General features: G+C 42.9%; 1 protein-coding gene across 6 annotated transcripts in view; it reads left to right on the top strand.

The window, feature by feature from the left end:
- The window catches only part of RAPGEF4 (Rap guanine nucleotide exchange factor 4), a 291,866-nt gene that overhangs the window by 149,069 nt on the left and 117,420 nt on the right, over positions 1-25,377 (top strand). For all 6 annotated transcript variants that reach the window (XM_047722178.1, XM_047722177.1, XM_047722176.1 and 3 more), the window contains 2 exons: positions 20,445-20,517; positions 24,774-24,793. In XM_047722178.1, coding sequence (XP_047578134.1) covers positions 20,445-20,517; positions 24,774-24,793 — 93 coding nt within the window. The remainder of the gene's footprint in view (positions 1-20,444; positions 20,518-24,773; positions 24,794-25,377) is intronic.

Here is a 25,377-nt window from a genome sequence, read left to right on the forward strand (position 1 = left end):
AGGATACAGGCTGGTGCTAGAAAGAGAAGTAAGGAGTGCTTCCTGCCTGATGGGAGCATAGGGTCTACCAGAGAGAGATGACGCTAGAAACCTGCACAGAGTATAATGAGAGCACGATGGCGGTGGTCACTTATGCATCTGTGGTTAGGGGTTGTGAAGGGTGAGTGGTGAGAGCCAGTGGTGCAGAGCGGGGAAGGGCAAGACAGGGCAGGGGGAAGCCTAGTAAAGACATACTTGCCTGGAGGTGCGAGCAGGTCAGTCCTGGGGGACCACGGCAGGGGTTGGGACACAGTTTGAGGTTCACTTAGAACCAAGAGATGAAATCGACCACTTGATATCCTGTGTGAAAGACAGTGGAAGTTGACAAGGGGCTCAGGAACATTCCAGAAACATCATGAAACAATAGCATTTTGCACAGCAACTCCGCGGATGACTGCCCTAACCATGGGAGTGGAGCACAAGGCTTCTCACTCAGGATTCTAAGCTCTTTTCTTTTTTTTTCTTTTTTTAACCCTTTTTAATGTTATGACAACTGTATTTCTGTTTTTCTAAAATGAGTTTCTTGATTGAGTTAGGACCTCAAGGGCATAGGGTATTAGCCGCTGTCCTGTTCAATAGGATGCATTTGTTCAGGGCAGAGCTTAACTTTCTTTGTCTTCCTCAGAAGAGAGGGCTCGAGGATTGCCTGAAAGGCTTGAAGAAATGTGAAGCAAAAGCACCTTTACTGAAACTTGGGTCCTTTCGGACACAGTTGCCAAATCCCATCAGCATGCTTTTCACTTCCAAATGCACCCCCAGTTTCAGCCCCACTCGTTGGAACATTGACATTTATAGTGCTATGGTCTTAAGTTTTAGGTCCAAGCCCACAGGAGATTCTGCCCCAGTCCTTGGTAAAGCTGCTATTTGAAAGTCCCTGCTTTACTTCATTGTTCCAAAGACCTCTTTTACACTCTTGAGTTTAAAGACATGAAGAATCAGAGAAAACATCTCTGTGCGCCGGAAGGACATGTCGTGGGCAGGACCTGTCACAGTTGTCAGTTCTCCGTAATTTCCAGGATAATCCCTAGCTTCATAAACCACTGTGCCATGCACCTTTTTTTCCCACTTCTTCCTTTGCTTCACGGACCCTTCTCACTACCTGTTTGAAGTGGAGTCATCTGTGGAGAATGTTAGAGTCTGAAGGGTACCTGTACAGATCTGTATCAAGGCCTTTTTGAGTTCATTTACAACTTCATCGTGGATGCTTTCATGTAAAAACAGTCGCTTTACAGTAGTACATGTCTGCCCAGGGATTCCAGATTCTTTGCATTTTGCAATTTTGCTTTCTTAAAACGACTTCCAAATTTTAAATCCCTTTTACTACAAGGCTTACAGTAGATAATCAGAGATAAGCTTTATAAAAATTCCAATTCTGGTTCTTACACTTTTCCTTCTTTCTCTTTTTATTCCAGGGGAAAGTGTTTAGTGGGAGTAGAAAAATTATTTGGTAAAAAATGGGAAAAAAAAAACCTGAAGGTTTATTTTGGAAGAACATATAAGTGACTCTGTCCGGAGAAAAGGGGAAAAAAAAATGATAGACTCATTTCAATCTGAATAGGGATTTAGTCTGCTATGAGCTATTAGACTGACTGCAAGAATGAAGATTTAATGAGAAGAGAAAACTCATCTGTGACTTTGTGATAAGCAGGTGCTGAAATCTGTCATTGCTTTGAGGGGGCATTTCAGAGAAATCCAAAATAATGGTATCAATGTCTTGCCATCTGTTTTCTTATTCCAGTTTGTACCAACCTTTTAAAAAACACTCATTCTTACACAGGCATCTGCACACACTATTTTGGCCTTTGAAGTGGGCAATGAACATTGCATAACAATTATCATAAAATTGGACTTGAACTCTCTTGAACTTTCTGCGTGTTCATTGGCTGATTAGTGCTTTGTACATTGAGTTGTCTTCAAAGAATACCAAACAGAAGAACTGTGTTTTGAATTTTCTCTAGAGAGCTCCCTATAGCTTCTGGTATGTGAGGGAAGGTGGGAGAGAGGGGTGATTCGTTGTTACTTTCTGGGTCTGTTTTAAACGCTCTGTGGTAACATCCCTTCAGCCCAGTGGCTTTCATGTTTTCTGTTCTTTGTTTTTTAATCTTTTGGAGACAACAGCTGGATTCTGCTTTTAGTACTTACTCTCGATTCCTGTCCTGTTGTGAGCCATTCTGGTGGGGTTTGTTTGGTTGGTTGGGGGAGGGGGGCTTAGCATGTGGCATGATGCTACTTTTCCATAGTATTTAATTAAAAGTTTGGTTTTTTGGAACTTGTTATTGGCAGACTGCTAGAAAATGGAGCCAGTGGATATTTGCAAGGAGTCTGAGATCCCATTTTACCCTTGTAGCCTCCCCCATCCAAGGGTCGAGTGCTTTCTACCAACTGCTTTTGGTAAAAGTCCACAGTACATGCTTCACTTGAGATAAACCACATGTGTTGATTTGTAACTTACATGAACAGGCCAAAAGAAGACGTATTTCCTGAAGTTTTGTTCACAGTTTTCTGTGATTTTAGTTATTACTAAAATGGTTTAATTTTAAGTACAGCAGATCTACTTCTAACTTGGTTCTCTGAGACTGCCAATTTTGGATTTTATGCTGACATAATTTGTCCCTAAAATATATATGCTTGGGTCACCAAGGGCATTCAGAGATGATTATCTCACTTTTGTATATGGGAAGGAAGTGTTTGGGGAGAGGAGGAATATAAATAACACTTCCCCCCAAAAAGGAAAAAAGTCAATAAGAATTTGCCCCAAAGTCATTCAGAATGATCGTCTTGTCCAGATTATGAATTTATAGGATAAGCTATATATTTATGACAATTTAAAAAAATTAATCCACTTTTGATCAGAGTTCTCACCTTTCCCATTACCATGATATCCTCTTCTATCACAGGTTTATTTTGGAAAATTATAGTGAAAATGGAGCCTTTTCTGGGAAATAAGCCAGCAATAAGAAAGAGATGCCATTAAGACATTTTCTGAGAAATCAAATTTTAAACTTTATTTTTTAATCCTCCATTTTATGCCAGATTATGTGAACTGCTGAACTTCATACAGAACTTAACATACAATAAGAAAACAGAATCTACAGAAACTATCAAGATTTATTAACCTTCTTTTGAGGTCTTTGATTCATAATGTCCTTGTCAAAATAGGACCGAATGAAATTACCCAGCGAATGAAGCATTTTAGGATTTGTGAGAAAAGTTATCTTAATCAGTTTTAGTGGTTTTTTTTGATATAACATATTTTCAGGGTTGATCATTATGGCACACTGAATTATAATCTACAAATTAGAATATAATTGTGCAATTTGTGTTTAATTCTCTTGCTCACATTTTATATTAGGCTTATTTCTTTGCAGACTTACAGTATTGTGAGTTTTTCATAAACAGCTATTTAAAGCCATTCACATAATCAAAATAATATTTATAGATACTCAGAAAATGATTAATCTCAGGATTGTGGCAAAGCAGAAAACCTTACTATGTAGGTTTGCCACCTCCCCCAACAACAACAACAACAACAACAACAAAAATTCGAGTTCTGGTCAAGTTCCCTGAATGAGTGTAGTGAAAATTAGTTTCTTTTGGAAAGATCATACAATTGAAAGACTAATTTATATTAGGAGGGCACACTGGGCTTGGCAGAGGGCATTGTGAGAAAGCAAAGTGTAATTTTCCTCCAAACAAAGACAAGCTTGTTGGAGAGCATGCTTTATTGCCTGGAAATTCTATATATATGCAAAGTTGCTCATCAATTCACTGTTGGGTTTTATGTGCTTGGTTTCTCCTTTTGTTTGGAAAAATCAAATGCTGAAGAAAGTAGGCGTAGCTCTGCATGCTATAGGCACAGAGAAACCCACACAGGCCAATTCTCCCTGTGTGTGGTGTTCCTGTGTGGGGAGCTGCCTGTGGGAGGGACGGCCAGACTCGGCTTCCTGCAGGTAAAATCAGGGTGTGTGCTTCAGCAGAGCCCACCAAGAATTTCCAGAAAATGACTTACCGGCATCTTTTTCTGATCCCTCCCTCTGGCAGCCAGGTGGATAAATTTGGCGGGTTTAGGTTCACACCCTGAAGTCCACGGAGTGTTCTCTCTTTCTTTTTTAAGCCGCTTTACGGAGGCATCATTCACATACCATACAATTTGCCCACTTGCAGTGTACAATTCATTAGCTTTTAGTCGGTTGTGTCACCATCACCACAATCAATTGTAGAACATTTTTATCACCCCGAAAAGATAAACCACACCCCGGTTAGTGGTCCCTTGAGAACCAAATTGGGATAAATGAATTCAGTGAAACAAGGGTGAACATTCATTTCAATGGGAGGCTTTCAAATGAGAATTATCTTTAGAATCGCCTTCTTCATTCGCTCTTTTAGCCTCCTGGTGTAGCAGCTACACCCAATACTTATAAATAGCTCGTGGACTGAACTGTACAGCGTGCAAAGTGCTGTCTGTGAAACTGCAGGTAAGAGGCCTGACTGGTAGCATGATAGGTTGGGGGCGAGAGATCCCCCAATCTCCCTCCGCTCAGGCCACTGGCCTCAGGGAGAGGAACTCTGTTATTTAGCAACATTGTAGGGCCAGGCCCATGGGCTGAAAACCTGGGCATCTGAGCGACCTGAAAACAGTGTGTAGAGTCTAGTCTGGGGAAGTAGATCCAAGCTGAGAAGAGGGATGTGGGTACCAGGAAGATTCCCTTACAGGAATTATGGGTATGGTTGTCAAACATCAAGATGGAAGATGCAGGAGACAAAGATCTGAAAGGTGGAGATCATGGTCAACATCCAGATGGGGATGAGGTCCAGGTCTGAGGAAGGAGGAGCTGGAGTGGACACAGGAGAGCCAGGAAGAAGTGCCATGTGGCTGCCAAATCCTGTCCCCTGTGAATGAACCCCACGGGCCAACACTGCATGCACCTTACACTTGGTATCCCCCAGACCACCACCTCTTTGCTCTGTTGATGTAGCCCTAGTTCTTCCTTTCTTCTCTCCAATCTCTCCACCATCCCCTTCCCTTCATCAGGGCTGCCTCACTCTGTGGGCCCATTTGGACAGGCTCTGGTCAACATAATCTCTTAGACTCAAGTCCTTCCCTTTAGCCAGCTCCTTACACCCATAGATGAGACCAAGAGGCACTTGGCCAGGCATTTCAGCTCACTGGGATGCAGAGAGGCTGGAACAGCCCACTTCCCCCTGAAGGAGAGAGCAGAGGATGAACCAGAATGTCATACTTGGAAGGATTGCAGGGTGGGTGGAGGTGGGGTCCAAATTTAGAGTCCCTTACCTGGCCGCCTTCCTCCTGGGCTGTCCACCTGTCTGTCCTAAAAGGTGTCATTTTCCGCTTGACACTTTCACTGAAGGAAGGAAAAATCCCTTTTGTCTGGATTAGCTGTGTACCGTGCAGGAAAGTGGTTGGCAGTATTTCCTTTCCCAGTGAGGCTGCTAAGGAATTTTTAGTAAGGCACTCCTCTGTTCTCTAAAGTTTTCTCTTCTCAAGATTGTTCTCTCTGAGGCAATATGGTATGATTTTTCCCTAAAGTTTAAATATATATCACTGTATTCAATAGATGTTACTTATAAGGTACAGATATATTGATTTGGGGGGAATGTAATGTTATTTTTATTTATTTTTTTTAAAGATTTTATTTATTTATTTGACAGAGAGAGATCACAAGTAGATGGAGAGGCAGGCAGAGAGAGAGAGAGGGGGAAGCAGGATCTCCGCCGAGCAGAGAACCCGATGCGGGACTCGATCCCAGGACCCTGAGATCATGACCTGAGCTGAAGGCAGTGGCTCAACCCACTGAGCCACCCAGGCGCCCAATGTAATGTTATTTTTAAAACGTCAGGAATTTCATTAAAATCTACAACAAAAATCAAGAATATCTGTACATTACAAATATTGGAAAGCACACATTCATGCTTTGTGCTTTGGGTCTCCAGAAGCATTGCACGCTTGTATCATCTTGTTTAGATGTTTGTGTTGACTGGTAGAAATGTGTTTCTCTCCTTCTAACACTATAGAGATCATTTATAGGAAAGTCTGGTGTAGGCATATTCTGAATGGAGAACTGACATCTGAAGTTGAGGTTCTAGATTGCAGCAGAAATCTGTTTTTTTGTGTGATCAAAGGTTAATCTGTGTGGGACGGTTAGACTCTTCAGCTCTGTTAACATTAGAGATGGGACATCTGGTGTCCTTGGGCGTCATGGAAGCTGAATGCACTCCCTAGAAAATCTAGTTACAAAAGCTGTAAGGGCAGTGGCCAACAACCATCATGACTGCTGAAAGAGCCTAGAAAATTCCAACTTGATAGAGGATGGTATTGAGGCCAAGGGGATCCTCTGACCTGGTGAGTAGGGCCTGGGGAAAAGGCTTGCCAACAGTGAAAGAACAAAAAAATTGAACTAGGTGAGTGCATCGCAGCTTTGGGTCATCTGTAAGGTGTGGGCGGTATTTCAGGCTAGAACTAGCAGTGTAAGGGACAAGAAATAGCCCTTATGGAAGAGAGGCAGACAAGGGCAAGGCAGGCTGGGGACTGCACCGAGGGCCAGCGGGCGGGGGGGAATATATCTATATCTATATCTATATCTATATCTATATCTATATCTATATCTATAGATATATTCCTCAAGGAATAAAGGCAGGAGGAAGTCCAGGTTTGGGGGTCATGTGAGGCAGAACTCAGAGAAAGCTGTGGCTTTGCAGCCCTGAGGTGTCATCTTTCCACCCTCTGCATCCCCTGCCCACATGCCAGATACATGGACACCTGGCACCCAGGGGCAGCTCTGGACCTTCCCAGCCAGTGGGGCAGAGCGTCCCCTCTAATGAGGACTTGCTGGAGGGGCAGAGGCAGTGGACCTACAAAATGCAAGCAGAGCCCGGGACTGAGCCGAGCTGGGGAAGGCAGACGGTGACAGAATGAATGCATTAAGAGTAATCCTTTCAAGTTTCAACTCCCAAATTCTTTTCATTTTTTGGTGACTTACAATTTTGTCATAATTTAAAGTATACCCAGGGAAGTTGGAAGAGAAGTACAAAGAACTCTCTTAGACTACTCTGCTTCTGCCCTTTATGTCTTGCCGCACTTGCTTTAGCATGCTCTTTCTTCCTCTCCCTCGCTCTCTATTTTTTTTTCTGAATCATTTGTAAGTTAAGACATCGTATTCCTTTACCCCCTAAATACTAAATATTTCAGGGCATGTTTCTTTAGAGCAAGGACATTTTCTTATATAACCACAACACAATTGTCAAAAGCTGTAAATCTGGAATCCTTTTAACACTAATAATATTCAAACACCACCTATAATGTTCCACAATTTCTGTTCTATTCTTCTTAAACTGACAGATTGAAATTTAATTAAATTTCTTTTTTCTTCTGACAGTGTTAAAGGAGAGCACACACACAATATTTTTTCTTCAGCGGTATTACACGGGAAGACTTTGCCAAGGTTACAAATGGACAGTTGGCAGTCAGTGGAGTTACAACATAATGACACCAATTAGATAAAGCCATCAGAGAGATCAAAGAAATTTTCTGAGTGATACGCTTGCATATTTGTTTGCCTTGGAATTAAATTTTTACAGTGCTATCTCCTTTTCATGATTATAACTGAAATCACCACTTGATAAGACCTGTGTATATGATCTTTATCTTCTTGCTTTATGTAAGGGAAGATATTTTGATGATGCAAATTCAATAAATTTTCCAGATTTCCCCCAATTGGGTTAAATGGGGAAATGGCCCCAAAATGAGGTATCTAACCAAAAAGCAATGGGGAAATATGTTCTGATTGCAAAAGCCATCCACAATATATTATTAGAGGTGAGGGGGCGGGGCAGGAGGATAAAACATCGTGTACCAAATAATCTCATTTGTTTAAAGCCAATAGATGGATAGATAGATTGATAGATAATGGTGTGTGCCTGGAAACATTCTGGATGTTACAGAAGAAATGAATATCAGTGGTAATAAACTTGACAGTGGATAGGTCAGTGTAGGTGAAGGGTAACAAGGGGACAGAATTACTTTTTTCCATTTACACACCTTGTAGTATAATTTTTTATCACATGCTTTTACTTATTTTATAGAAATAAAAATTGATTTTTATAGATTTGTATAAAGGGGAGGAGGGTGGGATATAAAGAGAGACAGGGAGAGAGAGAGAGAAGAGAACAGTAGTTGGAATAAAACCAAATGGCAAACTTATTTAAAAAAACTATATTCCCTAGAGGTAACAACATTTGGCAGAATTATGAAAAAAAATAAGCTGGATATGTAAAATGTATCGTTTTCTACCTTCTGTTATTTACATACAGCTGTCAGTTTTTTCAGCAAGATTCACGCATGGGTCTCTTTAAACTGAATTTTCACTAGTGTGTTTTGATGCTAATTCTGGTGGAGCCGACTGACCGCTCTGTTCCTCTGTACTTCCTTTTAAATTACAAAATTGATTAGTATCATAGATCTTGATGAGTTAAATTTAGGTTTTGTTTTTATCAACATCAACTGACCTTCATGCTCCCACTGCCACTTCCCTGAAAGCAAGAGGCTTATTCATAAAGAACAGACGGACATCACAGAGACACTTGACTGTACATCATACGATTTCAAGTGGCTTCTTTCATCTCATCTTCAAGTCATTAGACTTGCTTTTGTAGATCTTCATCTCCGTGTGTTAGATGTGCTTTTCTTTCAAGCCTTAGTTTTCTTAAATGGAAATGACCCCTTAGCAGAATCGGTGTGAGGAAAAAAAATCATGATGTAGAGGAAATGGGAACCAATGCTCATCGTGTACCCAGGCTGCGAGAAGGTCTACGCGGTTGGCTCGTGCAGTCCTTCCGTCAACTGTGTGGGGTATGTGGTAATAGTTCTGGTTTATTATTGAGGAACCTGAACCTCGGAGTGGTTAACAAATTCCCTCAGTTATTCATCCACTCAACAAATATTCACTGAAGTCCTGCTCTGTTGTAGGCTCTGTGCTCAGTTCAGAGCATGCAGGAAGAGAGAACATAGCTGTGGTCCCTGCCCTCTATGAGCCTGTAGCAGAACTGAGAAGAAAGGCACAGAGCCAGCACAGGCACATGTGGGACGTAACCACGCATTACCTGGACACACCAATGGCAAAGACATGATGCCAGGAGAGGGAGTAACAGGAGACTCACATGAGCTGGGGCCTTGGCGAGTACCGTTCTAAAGAGGCCATATGTAAACACAGGCGAGCAGATGTTGGCAAGGCCAGTGGTGGGAAGGGCTTTCCAGATTGTAGGAAGATGCAGGAGGCCCCAAGGGGAAAGCTCAATGTGCTGGAGCATCTGAAAGGGGCCAGTATGGTTGGGAAACTGAGGTGTGGGAACTGAGGCTGGAGGGGCAGGCAGGAGCCATGTTGGGTGATGCCTGGCAGGCCTCGTTAGCACCAGTTGAGGTTTGCAGAACTGAGAGGAGATACCACACTTGCCTGGATCTTAAAGCTTGTGTCCCCCCAACTCTCTCAGGCTTGCCCCCTCTCATATACCCTCAGATGCATGGCACTGTACTGTTCTCTTCTACAGTGTTTTCCAGAGTGGCTAAAACACTGCCCCCACCACTGACTTCCTAGTGTTCCTGCTAGGAGACATGGGTCCTAATCTGTTTGCCTGGGTGAGACCCCTGCAAACACACTCTGTAGGGGAAACAGAATTCAGATTATCTGAAGTGGAGAGATGATAGAAACGAGGAGCCATTCAAAGGATTCAAGGCGTATGATATTGCACGCTGATCGGAAGCTTCCAAAACCGCAGCTCTATTGCCGTGATTCCAAGATATGTGCAGTAGGGATATACTGGACTGGATTGACAAGGATGCTCCAAGGTTGTGTATGGTAGCTGGGAGCAGAAATCACAGCAATGATGATAATGAAGGGGGATGAAGAAAGTAAGTGCAAAATGTGTGTGTGTGTGGGTGGAAAAGATGCAGGAGTTGGCAATCAATCAATATAGATAGTCTCCAGGGGTCAAGAATAGTTGAAGTGAGAAGTAGCCTACTCCAGGCTCTTGAGCCCCAACAGTGTGCAAAACAGACAAAAGTCGCTGTCCTTGTGTAGTTTCTAGCAACCAACATGCATGCATATGGCAAAAGCTGGGATACTGTATGCCCCCAGGGGTCAGAGGGTAGGTAGGATTGAAGTTAAGGAGATAGGATAGGTGAGTTATATATGGATGCTTCTAGAAAAACTTGCTCAGAAAATAACCAGACAAATGCATAGTGCCTATGCTCCCGTGGTTTCAGGTTTGAGAGATGAAGCCAGAAACTAAGGAAATGTCTCTAAAGTGGGACGTTCCAATATCTACTTGGGCGGGAAGGTCTTCCTGCTCCCCTTTCTTAGTCCCTCTGGGCTGCTATTATGAAACCTGCATGGCTTCTAAGCAACAGAAATTTATTTCTCACAGTTCTAGAGGCTGGAAGTTTGAGGTCTAGATGCCCCTGGCACTTTTGTGTCCTCACTCAGCGGGGGTGAGGGGGGTGGGAAGGGACCTCTGTGTGACCTCTTATAAGACCCCATTTCTGAGGGCTCCACCCTCATGACTTAAGAACTCCCCCCAAAGTACTCACCATCACATTAGGTGTTAGGATTTCAACTTACAGATTTGAGGGGATACATCCAGACCATAGCACCCCTAGAATCACAACTTACTGTCTCCCTCCTGCTCTGCTACTACTCTTTGTGCAGTTTATGGTGGAGCCAGAAAGCAAAAGCAAAATGGTGGTGCTTTGCTCTAATGGAACGATAGTCTTGGGCTATTACTTACTGTGAAATGATCCTTTATTTTAGGTTTTTAAGTGATCAGTGCCTCCTAATTTTGTATGATCAAGTGCTTAAATAGCACCTTCTTAGAATTTGCATGTTTCCATGATATGTATTACTGGTAGTACTGTTAGTTTCATAAGTGCTGGGCTCGATCATTCTAATTCAGAATAACTATATTAATATCCATCACCCTTAAAGATTGATAAGGTTAAATAAAATGTCAATCAACTTCATACACAGGAGGCAGAAGCTATTTATTTCAAGGTTCATAGTCACATTTACACATTAGATAGACTGTAGTAGGTCCAGGCTTAGTGAAAAGAGAGCTATAAGGATCACTTGTGCAATACCAGCTCTAGAGCAAATTAATGTATAACTCAGTTAAGTAGCATTGACCTACTGTGTATGTGTCTTAGCATTAACCTACTGTGTGTGTGCATTCTTAGCATTGACCTACTATATGTGTGTGTGTCTTAGCATTGGCCAACTGTGTGTGTGTGTCTAAGCATTGACCTACTGTGTGTATGCATCTTAGCATTGACTTACTCTGTGTGTGTGTGTGTGTGTGTGTCTTAGCATTGACCTACTGTATGTGTGTGTCTTAGCATTGATCTATTGTGTGTGTGTTTTAGCATTGGCCAACTGTGTGTGTGTGTGTGTGTGTGGCTTAGCATTGGCCAGCTGTGTGTGTGTGTGTCTTAGCATTGACCTACTTATATGTGTGCTCTAAGCTTTGACCAACTGTGTGTGTGTGTCTTAGTACTGACCTACTGTGTGTGTGTATTCTTAGCATTGACCTAATGTGTGTGTGTGGCTTAGCATTGACCTACTGTGAGTGTGTGTGTCTTAGCATTGACCAACTGTGTGTGTATGTCTCAGCATTGACCGACTGTGTGTATGTGTGTGTGTCTTAGCATTAACCAGCTGTGTTTGTGTGTGTCTTAGCATTGACCAACTGTGTGTGTGTATGTGTTTTAGCATTGACCAACTGTGTGTGTGTGTGTGTGTGTGTGTGTGTGTATCGTGCTTTCAATTTGAGTTTTCCTAAGAGAAGCTCATGGCTAATATAATTATTTGAATATGAGAGTACATACTCACTTAAATCATAATCATCCCAGGGAACCCCCCAGAAGTCTCCAAACCTTTTAGTCATATTAAAGTCATATTAAGTCATATGTTGAGTGTGCTTCAGCAAGAAATCTGAGCATTTGATATCATTCACTGTAGGTCATTGGAGATTGTTTTACCTCTAGGAATAAAGTACCTTTACTCCTACTTCATATCCCCCTCTCTTACATTACCTCCAGGTTCAGTCTGCCCCCTTAAGGGCCCAGTGCGTTCCTTGTTTTTCCATCAAAACAATTCACCAGGTAGCAGCCAAAATGATCTTTTAAAAATACGTATCTGTTTTTGTCACTTCTCTACTTATATTGCTCCCTGTTCCATGAGGGTGATGTTCAGAATCTTCACTGTGACCCACAAGGCCATACCTGTCCAGCTCCCCCATACCGCTCAGCCTCATCACCTTCCCATACCGCCAGCACACTTGTCCTTACTCCCCTGCCAGACCGGCCTCACCTCTAACATTAACACCTTTCCCCCCTCTACCTGGAAGGCTGTTCTCCATGCACCCTGCCCTGTACCCCCAAGGTTCCCCAGCCTCAGATTCCCTGCCTTGCCCTGACTCTCAAATCTGAATTTGCCCCACACTCCATCACCCACCAATAGGAGAGGGAATTTCAAACAGGTGCTTCTCCAGTGAGACTTTATTTGCTTACCTGCAGGGTCATCTTGCTTGGGCTTTAGCCTAGACCTCTTAAACAACTCAGGGCTGGAAAACTTCCTCCATTAGAGCTATTATTGTGATTATCATGCTCCAAACTATTGCTCTTGGCAGGTTAGTCATGAATTAAAAATGGCCAGTAGTTGGCAAGCAGAATTTTGCCTCCATTTAGAAATATCTATCTTAGGACCAAAGGATATAATTAAATATCATTGAAGATGTGGCAATGGAAGTTCTTTGAGCCCTATTATGCGGATGCTATAGAAATCGAGAAACAAGGAAACAGAATTACTTGGCATAAGAGGTAAACTCGGGCCAGCCAAGGATCTGCTGTGGGAGAAGTGGTACATATGGCTTTAATGGACATTGGGGAAGGTATGTGCTATGGTGAATGCTGTGAAGTGTGTAAGCCTGACGATTCACAGACCTGTACTCCTGGGGCTAATAATACATTATATGTTAATAAAAAAAAACATTAAAAAGGTAAACAGAAGAATTTTGCTTAAAGATTTCCATTTACAACTACTTTACTTTTCCCTTTCTTTCCTACTCTTCTTCACATGGTTGAGAATTCTCTGACTCTCTGAGATTTTAGAGCAATGTGGCATGTCCATTTTCACATTACGCATTACACATCATACAGAAGTTACAAAAAAACTCTTGCCAAGAAACAGACAAAAGGGCGCCTAAACTTTAGATCGCTATTGTAAGCTCTTTTCCCAAATAATCTTAAAGCTTTCAGAGAAAGTACAGATGACCTGTTTGCCATTATATTTTATGAACTTGGCTTTAATAAGTTAGTAGAACCTATAAGCTGGCAGATATAATGAGTGGGACATTAGGACAAGACATAGCCTCAGACCCCCAGAGCAGCCATCTTTTGTTCTGCCCCAGTCCTGGCCACTCCCTGCCGTGAGCTCTCATTAGCACGTCCCTGTTCTGAGCATATCCCCCACCCACCCCCATTTTCACAGCAATGTCTATCCATCATTCTTGGGGCTTCCTGTTTTTAATGCTGTTCTAGCACTCCTATCCCAGCCTAAGGATGCTACTTATGCTCTCCTTGAAACCTGATGATCTCCTAGGCAAGAGGGGTGGGGAGCACGGGGGCTGTTGCTGGGAAGGGGTGTGCCCAAAGCTCATGGCTCGGCCTGGCTGCTTCTGGCCGGGCAGGAATGTAGTGACAGTCCTGTCCTGCCCTGGCTCCACCGTGGAGGCTCCTGCTAGCAGCCTGGAGAGGTCTTGGCAGCAGGCAGCAGCTTGAAGTTCACTCAGAAAAGGCCTCACAGTGTGTCCAGAAGACCTTCACCTCCAGGGCAGGGAATCTTGCTCCACCAGGACCCCATCTTCTCTTGACATACAGGGCCCAGCTAGGGTTCCAGCTGCCAGCCTTTCTTTATTCTCTGTTAGTCTTGCTTTGTAAACTGAGACCGGCCTTTCAGAAGGGGACCTATCTCTGGTATGCCTCCTCCCCCAGCAGATGCCACCCAGCTTCTGTATTCTGGTTTCTGGACTGCAGCTAGGTCACTTGGAGCCTTTGTGAAAAGCAGCCCTTGCTCTGGGTAAGAGCAGTCCCAGGCTGGGGCTCAAGCCTGTGGTGCAGAGCTGGATTTACCCTCAGCCCCCTTTCCACCAGGTGGCCGCTCTGCCAGGCTTCCAGCCAGCCCTCTTCAGTGTGGGAGCCATGAGTCAGCTGAGAGACATACCAGGTTTTAACCTTTCTGGAGACTGTCATCTTTTGTCTCTTCCTCAATATTAGCATAGCCGATAGCACATCTCCACCTGGATTTAGGGACAGGCATCTAGCCTCACTGACCCAAGCATGCCGTCCATCCCCTCTACTGCATCCCACATCCCTCCCTCCGTTCTAAGCCACAGACACTGACTTGGCTTTAAAAACTGGTCTGTTATAATCCACAGATTCATTTTAAAAAATATTCTTTGACTATAAAGCAGTTCCGATGGCAAAAGGCTTTACTTATTTTTGTGAAATTACTTTTGGACTTGCTCTCTTATGCCCTTCCTTTCTCATTGGACAGTTTCACCTTGTGGATATAAGAATAGGCAGTATACTATAAAATTATTTAAGAAAGTCTGTAACTTCGGGGCTCCTGGGTGGCTCGGTCAGTTGGGCATCTGCCTTTGGCTTGGGTCTCGGTCCCGGGGTTCTGGGATCGAGTTCCTCATCAGGCTCCTTGCTTGACAGGGAGCCTGTTTCTCCCTCTGCCTGCTGCTCCCCCTGCTTGTGCTCTCTCTCTCTCTGTCAAATGAATAAATAAAATCTTAAAAAAAGAAAGAAAGAAAGTCAATTACTTAAATTCCTATTTCTCCACAGCCTCATTTAACAGACAGGCTCATAGATGTCTTATAGGTCTTTACATTGTGTATATCCACAGCCTCGGGAATTGTCATGCAGAAAAGGTTCTTTTCTATAGCTGAAAGCTGTCTGCTTGGGAAACTCATCAGATGTAATGTGATTATCTTGATTAATCCTTGGTTGCTTATTATTATTATCAGAAATTATTTATTAAGTGCCTAATGTGTGCTGGGCGCTTTTATAGATCATCTTCCCAATGGTTCTGAAAGATGGAACTCTTTATCTAGAAAACTGAGGTGACCAACTTACTCAAGTTCACACAGGTAGCAAATGGTAGGATCAGATTTAAGACCCTGTTCTTGTGAGGTTTGGATGTCTGCATGCTTTTCATAGCATCAGAGGTTCTTGGTTTTTTCCACTAAAGTTCTCCGAATGCAGAGGAAATCAATACATCCTGCCTGGAGTCTAGACCCTTTGTAGCTAGAAGTAGCCAGCAGCAAGCTCAAAATTTCTTTGAAGTCTCATGCTTTAATCTTTAAAATTTATGCAAATTTAGCTTTCTACTCCATAATATGAAAGTTAAAAAGTAATCCTTTAAACTACTTGACATAAAATAAAATTTAAGCTCCAGGAAGACCTTCTGTTAACCCCTCTCGTGTCCCCTTCTGCGCTGCTGGGTGTCACTCCAGGGATCCACACACCTCAGTTGGAGAAGGTCAGCATTGCACTGTGGTACGTCTCAGTTAAATTCTCTGAGAAACCTTCCAGGTATAGAGCAACCTGTTGCTTGGTCAATTCTCAATCACAGAAGTCTTTCTAGCAGAGAGTAGAATCCTTATTCCTTTGTAGACAAATCCTAGATTGGTCTTTGTTGATTCTTCATGGAGATCTTTGAGTGACGTCTGTCTGGCAAGAGGTTCAGGGATTAGACTTGTGATTTGTAAACTAATTTTTAGAAGCAAACGTCATCTTTCAGATGAACTTGCTCTTGGAACTCTAATTTGTAAACCAATTAGAAGGGAAGACACTCTAGTTGCCATAGAGGTGGAGGTTCTGCGTGCATGGTGCCCTTGCCTGAGGGTCCACCATGCAGCCCAGAGTTCTGCCCAAGGAGCCGTGGACCTCATTCAGAGCACCCATTTTATGGATGGGGAGATTGAAGTCAGAGAGCTCAGAAGACTTGTCTGAGTTGACCCAGCTGACTAGGGACAAAGCCAGGAGTAGACCTTAAGAATGAAGCCTACCAAATTCTTCAAGGACCCTTGAAGGCCCTTGTGGTTTTCTTGTCATGTGAACTGATTTCTTAACCACTCTAGAGGTCGTGGAGGGTTAGGGAATGGGAATGGTGAAGAGGCCTCCTGCCTCTTCCACGGTGAGGAAAAGTGTCTGTGGCAGCTAAAGGCCTAGCTCTTTCCCAGGTACATATTGTTGCTATTAAAAAGGTTGAATGAGGCCATTTAAACTATTGATGTGTTAGGATGCATTGGGATCCAGGAAAGGGCTTTGCATGGAGAAGTCAACCAGGGCCCCAAGGAGGACATGGTCAAGGGACTCAGTCAGATCACTGCATGCCCCCACAGTCCAGGTGTGGGAGGCATGTGGGAGTGACATTGCATAACCACCATGAAAATGTTCTGGGTCGCCTCTGAAAATCTGCTGATTCCAGTTAAAGCTGGCCTTGTGCTGACTTTCATATGGGAGCCTTGGTGAATTCCTTTTGGTTTTATTCTGTTTCTCAGAAAGCTTGGAGTGGCTTTTAAACTTCAATAAAGATATGAACCACTCCACAATCTAGTTTTACTAATCAGTCATCTCTCATTTTTCAATTCATCACTGTAGCACCAATAAACGCTATTACAAAGCAGCCCAGTATCTAATCCCCCAATTCGCCTACTCTAGAGGATTTTATGGCCAAAGGGAATTATTCCCACTTCCATATGTTCAAGAGAGAAGGGCTGTCTGCTCACTCCATTGCCATCATCATTCCGTGTTGCTGGGCCAACCACATTCTGATGATTGACACTGAATGCCACTGTGAGCCAATACCACCAGTCCAGCCCCAGGCAAGCCACCACAGTGGGTGATGGACAGGGACAACTAAGTCTCTCTCCCTTAGAGATCCTCAGCCACCTAGATCTCTTCCCCAGAGGCAATCTTTGCTACAACTGTCTTGTGTATGTGTCCAGAGATAGTCTATGCATTTACAAATCTTTATGAATATTCACATACACACATTGATTCTTTTGTCCCCACAGAATGGTAACCTACTCTACATATAGTGTGTTGTTTGCCTTTTTTAAAATGTCATGACATAGTGTGGAGATCATTCCATGTCAGCAGATAGTGCTGCTTCGTTCACGGCTGCATAATAGTCCAATACCATCTCTTCATCTGGAAGTAGCCTGGGTGCCATCCACTTGTTGCCATTTGAGTTATCTCCTGTTTGATGTTGCTATTGTTTTGTTTGCTGTTAGAGACAGATATGCATGTTGGCATGTGTATTCAGGTATTTCAGGAACCCTAAGGGAGGTTCTTTGCTCAGTCAAAGGGAACAGACATTAAATGTGATGAGGGATACTTGCAAATTACCTTCCACTGAGGTGGTTCTCATTTTACACTCCCAGAAGCAACGTACGAGATAACCAGCTGTGTGTTAGTAAATTTTTGGAAACTTCGCTGGATTTGACAAGTGAGAAATGACTTAACCCTAGTTTTAATAGCTTTTCTGTCATGAATGAGCTTCTGCATCTTTTCATATGATGTATTCTTTTATAGACTGCTTTTTAACCGGTGCTTGGAAGAGGAGATACTGCCCAAAGATCAAGCATACGTATGCAAGTTATTTAGGAATCCCAATTATCTGATATCGGTTTTATTGCAGTTAGCTTATTTATCCTAATTAATATAGGGTGCTCTGTATGGTGCTATATAAGAAATCAATTTTCCTGTTTTAGTGAATGTTTTCTTAAAATTGTCCCCTCAATTTTAAATTTATAGGTATTAAATTTTTTTGAAAGATTTATTTATTTATTTATTTATTTATTTATTATAGAGAGAAAGGGAGTGTGTGCATGCACATGTGTGCCCATGGTGGGGGGAGGGGCAAAGGACAAAGAGAATTCAAGCAGACTCCCTGCTGAGTGCAGAGCCCAATACAGGGCTCGATCCCACGACCCTGAGATCATGACTAAGCTGAAATCAAGCTTAACTGACTGAGCCACCCAAGCACCCTATTTATAGCTATTAAAATTTCAACACTGTTTTTGCAATCTCCCCTATACCAGAAGTTATTCTGCTGAAACATCAAGTGGAAATTATGGAAATGTTACATTTCTTAGTTGTGATAGTCATATTGTGGTTTTGTTTGGGGGGAAAAAAGAGTCTTTGCCTTTTTGAGATAACTACTGAAATATTTATGGAATAATCCCAGAAAGGGCAGGTGGATAGGAGTGTAGAGGGAAAAACATTTGGTCACGAATTCATAATTTTTGAGGCTGGACATGAGGTAGGCCTTATTCTGTTTTTATACATGTTTAACCTTCTCCATAAAAATTGTAAAATTCAACAGGTAAGTATCAAGTTCCTATTATGTGCAAACCTTGGTACTCTCCGCTGCAGAAATAGTTCATAAGTGCAAAGGGCCTGTCTGCTTGTTCTCAGCAACGAGCCCAGTGCCTAGGACATTGCCTGCACATAGTAGGTGTTCAGTATATACCTGTTCTAAAATCTGGCCCACCTTCTGCTTGCCCAAGGGTTGCTCTATTTTCTGTTCCCAGAACAGCAGCCCTGATGCAGCGCTCCATGGATGAGCAACGGACCAATTGCTACAGAGCTAAAGAAAGGCAAAGGCCCATTCATTTAAAGGTCAGGGAGGTGCTTCTGTGGAGGTCATGGTGACTGGCATTGGGGTTCCTGAGACAAAGGACACTCACCCCATCCGAAACATTTCCCAGCAAACCAAAATTGCTTCTTTAATTTAACATAGGTTATTTCTTTTAAGAGCCTGGTATAAGGAGTTGCTAATAGTAAGAGCTCAAAAGGCTGTAGGGGGGTCAAGAAACCTTCTCAGAACACATCCCAATCCCCATCTGCTTTCACGAGCCTGCTTTGTTCAGAGTCCAGCATGACATCATGCCCAGTAATAGGCTTAATCAGTGCTCTCTCGTGAGGAAGAAGAGAGATGTTGTCATAGAAAGAAGAGAGTCATAACTAGGAAGCTATCAAAGGAAATGTCAGGAATTCAGGGTGATAGATTAGTCCTGTGGGTATGTTTGAGTGATTAGTTAACTCAGAGGCGGGGAAAATCATGAATTTTAATGTTTGCATGCAGGTGTTAGTATAGTTGCCTCAGAATGGAAGAAAAAAGGACTAGAAAGGGGAAAAAAAAAGCTAGTCCCATCTTCACTAGAAGAAAACTCTTTTGAGAAACCATCAATGTTACATTACAAACACCATTCAAATCTACCAAATGGGCCAGATGTTTGCTCAAACACTGCATGTCACCAGCTGCCCATTGCTACAGATGAGGCATTTCTGCTGACGCCTGTGTAACCCGCAAGCACATTTCAGAGTGTTGATTCTTTTGATGCCATTTAACACTTATGTGTCATCATAATTAGATACCATAAATATACATGACACCATGCAATAAATAAAATTGCCTGGCTTTCATTCTAAGAGGGGAGGAGGCTGAGTTTATTACCTGAGGAGACAGGATGTCTAATATCCATTTTGCATTCTTCGTAAATGTCACCCCTCTCTCGCTGGAAGCTCTAGATGGCTTTATGCCCCCCAAGCCTCATCCGTTCAACACAGCACAGACTTTGGGGGCCACTAGAGATCGCTGAGCCCCAGGTTTTAAAGCAGGCCTGAACCAAAAATCAGGCGGATACAATTCAGAGGAATCCAAATAGTTCTAAATGAAGTCAAACCATTCTATTTGTCAACAGACCAAAAGTTCTTTAGAGGTCACATAACGGGCAGGTGTAAGTGTAAAAGGAACTAGTTAAATGGAAGCGAATCAGCTTCTTTCAAAACAGACATCTTCCAGAGATGCATTTCTTTTTCCTCTGAAAGAAAGCTGATTCAGTACCATTCACCTATTAAGAAGGCAGCACAATTATTTGTATCTGCATCTATAAAAACCAAGTGTCTCTGCCTTCCACAAAAACCTGAGCATGTGATTGCCAGAGTGAAAAGCAGGGCAAGAGGTAAAGGGAGGGGAAAAAATCCCACGCAATCGGGTTCGTCAGTCACGAGTACCTAAATGAACTGGCTGGCGTATTACCCGCTCCCTGGGCTGGGGCAGGGGGCCCTTCCAGTCTTATCCACCAAGACCCCCTATAACATAGCGTCTTTATTTCAGAGCACAGACCACATTTGATGGCTTTGCAAATACTAGAGTCAGAGGCTTCCTGACACCCAGTGTTTTGGCTTTTTAGCGTGTGAATAAATGAGTGCTCCAAGTGAGTAAATCTCTGTGTGCTGAGTTTACAATCTTGTCTTTCAGAAATATCGACAGTACATGGCAGGACTTCTGGCTCCTCCTTATGGTGTTATGGAAACGGGCTCTAACAATGACAGTAAGTGAAAAATGTGAACATTTTGTATCTAAAAATTTGTCGTGCGGTATGTGTTTTCGTGTGACAAAAATTATGCCCTACACCAGCTTGACAGAGTAAGTCTCCAGACTCTTCTGTGGATAAACAGACCTGCCAGCCCACACTTGAGTTATTTTTAAAAAATTGTTCACATGGTATTATTTTGTGGTCCTCGCTGATTGAGGGAAGGATGCTCTGATACCAGTTGGAACTTCATACTTAAAATGCTTTCTCAGAATTTCTTTGTTTTATGCTGAAATCTAGTGTTTCTGTACTCTTTTTAAAATGGGATTTATGAAATGTATTTGTCTCAGTCACATCCAGACACCTGAAAGCTCAACCTCTTGCTATTTGGATGCTCTTGGTCAAGGAGAGAAGCAGGGCGAGCCGTTATTGATTCTTCACACATCATGGCCTCCTCTCACTCCAGGCCTTTTATGTGACCAGTCTCTCACTGATCATAAAAGACAGGAAGTTTTCCTCTGTGATACCCCTTTCTCATGGCTGCCCACTAGAGTCAAAGAAATCCTGTGTCCTGAGTCTATCTGTTCACGTGTGTTGAGAACGTCTGTTTAGCGCTCCTGACTGGCCCTGAGACTTGCTTGTTGCCGAGTCCCTGTTTTGCGCTCTTGGACATATATGTGTAGCAGGGTACCCAGTGCTGAGGTTTTTGGAGCAGCTAGACACTGCAATGAGCAAACCAGGCAGTGCCTCCACACCAGGACTCTTCTGAGCAAGAGTCCCCCTTCAGATCTTCTCGCTAGTTCCCCTAGTTCCCACTCACTGCCAGACTTGTCACTCTGAGGTGACCCCTCCTCTCTACAAGATCATAAGTGAGCTTCCTCACGTTCCCCTCCCTCTAAGTTATAGCTTCTGTGTAGCCTCTGGCCTCTCTCTCTCTGTTTCTCTTCTGTCCTTGGGGTGGCGTGGGGGGCGGGAGGAAGACAGGTCTCCCTTTCCTTTCCTCTCCTCTCCTCTCCTCCTCTCCTCTCCTCTCCTCTCCTCTCCTCTCCTCTCCTCTCCTCTCCTCTCCTTTCCTTTCCTTTCCTTTCCTTTCCTTCCCTCCCGTGTTCTTGATTTTTCTTTCCTGGTTGATATAAGGATGACCAGCTCATGAAGAGTCCTTGACTTGAAAACCCAGCTGTGTTGTCTTCTATCTGTGTGACCTCAGGCAAGACACTTGACTTCTCTGTGCCTCGGTTTCATCACAAGATTGTTGTGAGGATTGAAGGAAGCCAAGCATGTCAAGTGTTTAGAGGGTGCCAGGCAAGGAGTGAGCACCCCGGTGGTGTTAGCTATTATTTCCTCACCACTGGTCACTCTTAACCCCTCCAACTCTGGCTTCTGCCCTATACCTCTTGACTCAAACCATCTAAAGACTCCAGTGACCAACCAGTGCCAGGCTCCATCATTACCATTCCCCATCTCTCTGAATTTGAGTATGACTTTCCATGTGCAGGCTCCATTCTTCCTGAGTTCCCAGGCTCCGCCCCACAGCCTTATCCTGGTTTTCTGGTATCTCTCTGGCCACATGTGTTTGGTCTCTTCCACAAGTACCTCTTCCTGTCAGTTTAGGTATTATCCACGAGTCCAGTCTTGGGCTCTTATACTTTCCCCATGACCATCCTTTCTTACAGTGGATACAAACTTCCTGAACCAATACCTCTGTTTGATTCTTCCCATGGTGGCCAAGCTTTCCAGAAGACTGCTGGCTCTCTTTCTACCTGGATATTCTGCTGGTCTCTTAAACTCACAGTGTCAGCAACAGAACACATCCTTATTCCCACAAAGCCCATCCCTCCTCCTGAAAGCCACATTTCCATTCCTACCTGTACTGTTCTTCTCCCATACCAGCCTCTAAACCTCAATCATTTTATGTTTTTTTAAAGATTTTATTTCTTTATCTGTCAGAGAGAAAGAGAGAGGGAGTGAGAGAGCAAAAGCAGGGGGAGTGTCAGGAGAGAGGAAGAAGCAGGCTCCCCGCTGAGCAGGGAGCCTGATGTGGGGCTTGATTCCAGGACCCCAGGATCATGAACTAAGCCAAAGGCAGATGTTTAACCAACTGAGCCACCCAAGCGTCCCTAAACCTTAACCATTTTAGAGTCCTTCCTTCTGTCACCTCCATGCACTGAGGCTAAACACCCATCTGGTCCTTTGTTCCTTCCTTTGCAGGGTTCATGTTTTTCCTTTCCTCTGCAGCCACTTGGCCAAAGGCCTCATCACTCCTGACCTGAGGGCAAGAATGACTCAGCTGGCTCCGAGCCTTCAGTATTTCACCCTTGGTCTATCCTACACCTGACTTATACCTGACTTACACAGAACTTTTTAAATTTACTTTGTATTGTGAAAAATTTCAAACATACAGAATGACAGAGTTAACATCCATGTCTTCATCACTTTAATTACCATTAGTATTTTAATACTTAAATCTGATTTGTTTATTTAATAACAATATGCACTAATATTTTAATTTTTATATTTGCCTTATTTCCTTCTTCTACTCACATACACACATTTCACCCCAAATACTTCAGCAGATAGTTTTGAAAATAAAGACTTTTCCATGCACAACCCTAACACCATTATCACACCTTATATAACTGGTCTGACTTTCCTTAATCACATCATCTACTGAGTCCATACTCCGATTTTCCCCACTGAGTGTCTTTGCTCAAACTGGACCTTGAGGACCATGCTCTTGCATCTGATTTTTATGTTTTAAATGTCTTTTCATTTTGAACAGACCCCTCCCCAGCTTTTTCCTGGTCCTATCACTCTGTGGCTTGAAACATCTTAACGATTGCCCGTTGCCTGCCATAAAAGGTGAAATTCCAAGACTGCTAATGCCTTACCCCAACATTCAAGTTCCTGCATATCCCCAAATCATCTTTTCAGTGTTATTTCTCTACAAATATCCTAATCTCCAGCCACTCAGATATGATGATTTGTGCTATGTATTTATCTTATCGAAACTCCTAGAAAGGAAGCTTCTGTTACACTCTGTATCTCCTCATACAATCAACTCTGATCTTTTCAAATGGTTGTTGACCAAATAGATCAAATAATGGATGGATGGCTGGGACTCAAACTTTCAGAGTGCTGATATTAGGCCACCCTTACTGCTTCTAACAGATTTGGGAAATGATGGCAAACATGCCCATTAATATTCTGTCTGTCACCCTGCTTCCTGCCTAGGATTTTTATGTCCTGGGACTATCCCAGTGTGGGAGTCAGACTTTAACTAGGGAATGTTTTCAGATAGTCTCTTCCATTCTTACCCTTTCTATGTATTATACTACTACCTATTAAAATGGGCATTCAATTCTTCTAAAGCCAGTAGTATACATCTTGTGTACCCCATTATTAAACACAGAATGTGCTGTTTACTCAGAATTTGGAGCTACTTTATTTTTATGTCACAAACCACTTCAAACTGCCCTGAGGGTGAGCCACACAGACAAACCGGCTGTGGTTCCGTTTCTCAGTAGAAACTGCACTGCACTGGAGGCATTAAGCTCTGCTGGGGCTGTGGGCCTTCCTGTGTGGCCACCCTGATCACGTCCGTCAGAGTCAACAGCCCCAAAGGAAGTACAACGGACCAGGGCCTGCCTGTAGCTCACAGAATGTTCATAAATGAATGAACAAATGCATAAATGGATGAATGGTGAACTTTCTCACTGGGAAAACTGGGACACCCCTGGAAACAGACACAGCCAGGCTCAGACCTGACTTCAGAGGCAGCAGGAATTTGCTTTGCCCCAAATGGAAGTTGTGTTCTGGTGGTTTTTATGTAGGGCTTAAAGCTAGATTCACAGACTGGAGCATAGTGAGGTGGTCTGAAATATAAAAAATACGGCATGTGCCACTTAAGAGTTGACATGTCTGTCCCCAATTCTGAGTGTTCTGTGCCCAGCATAGAGGAATTAGTCGTTTGCATGGTGTAAATGAATCAGAGATGGATTTTTACCTCTGGCAAAGTAAAGCATATGATAGAAAAATAAAATAAGCATGAGATTTTGTTTTCTGGCACACAGCCCTGTTCCTGATTCATTCATTTACTTATGTACAGATTTTGGTGGGTGCTGCTATTTTTCTAAGCAGCATTATGTTAGTTTTGATGGAAACACAAATAAGAAACACCTGAATTTTACTTTGTTTGATTCAGCAAAGGATTTCAGTTCCATTTTACAGATTAATCTTAAAATTCATGCTCTTTCTCTCTATTTTTCTTCTTCTAGGGATTCCTGACAAGGAGAACGTGAGTAGCACTCTCTCTGCCTAGCCTCTAAAAACTGTCCTAAGGTAAAAAATAATAATAATAATAATAATCGTGGTAACCCTACCAGTAAAGAGAGCTCTGCATTCACATTCAACAGAGCAATAAATATTTGTCTAATCTTATTCTGGCATCTTGGTGAGTCCCATTGAAATATGAGGGGGGAGAAGGTCAATTGCTCTGACATGGTCGTCACATGTCCTTGATGTTAACTAGTCTGCAGAAAGGTTATTCTAGGGGCAAAGAGTACAAATACTAAGGGTTTTTCTTTTTCCCATGATGTAAACAAGCAAGTGAGCAAATCATTGCTTTAATAACATACAAAAAATTCATTGTTTTTCCTCAGTGGGAATACTAAATATAAAATACGGGGTCCGTTGATTTGATAATGTATCCAAGCTGCATGAAATATTTCTCTATGGAAGCTAAAATAAGTAATTGCTCTAATTGTTAAGGGCAGTCAGGTAAGAGAGTAGGTGTAGGACAAACTTTTCACCAAGAACCAGTACCGAGTGCAGATTCCAAGGATGGTAGTGGTGTAGTGGCATTGGCTTTGCATGCAAATA

The sequence above is a fragment of the Lutra lutra genome, chromosome 3 (genome assembly GCF_902655055.1).
Source record: "Lutra lutra chromosome 3, mLutLut1.2, whole genome shotgun sequence".
Taxonomy (NCBI): domain Eukaryota; kingdom Metazoa; phylum Chordata; class Mammalia; order Carnivora; family Mustelidae; genus Lutra; species Lutra lutra.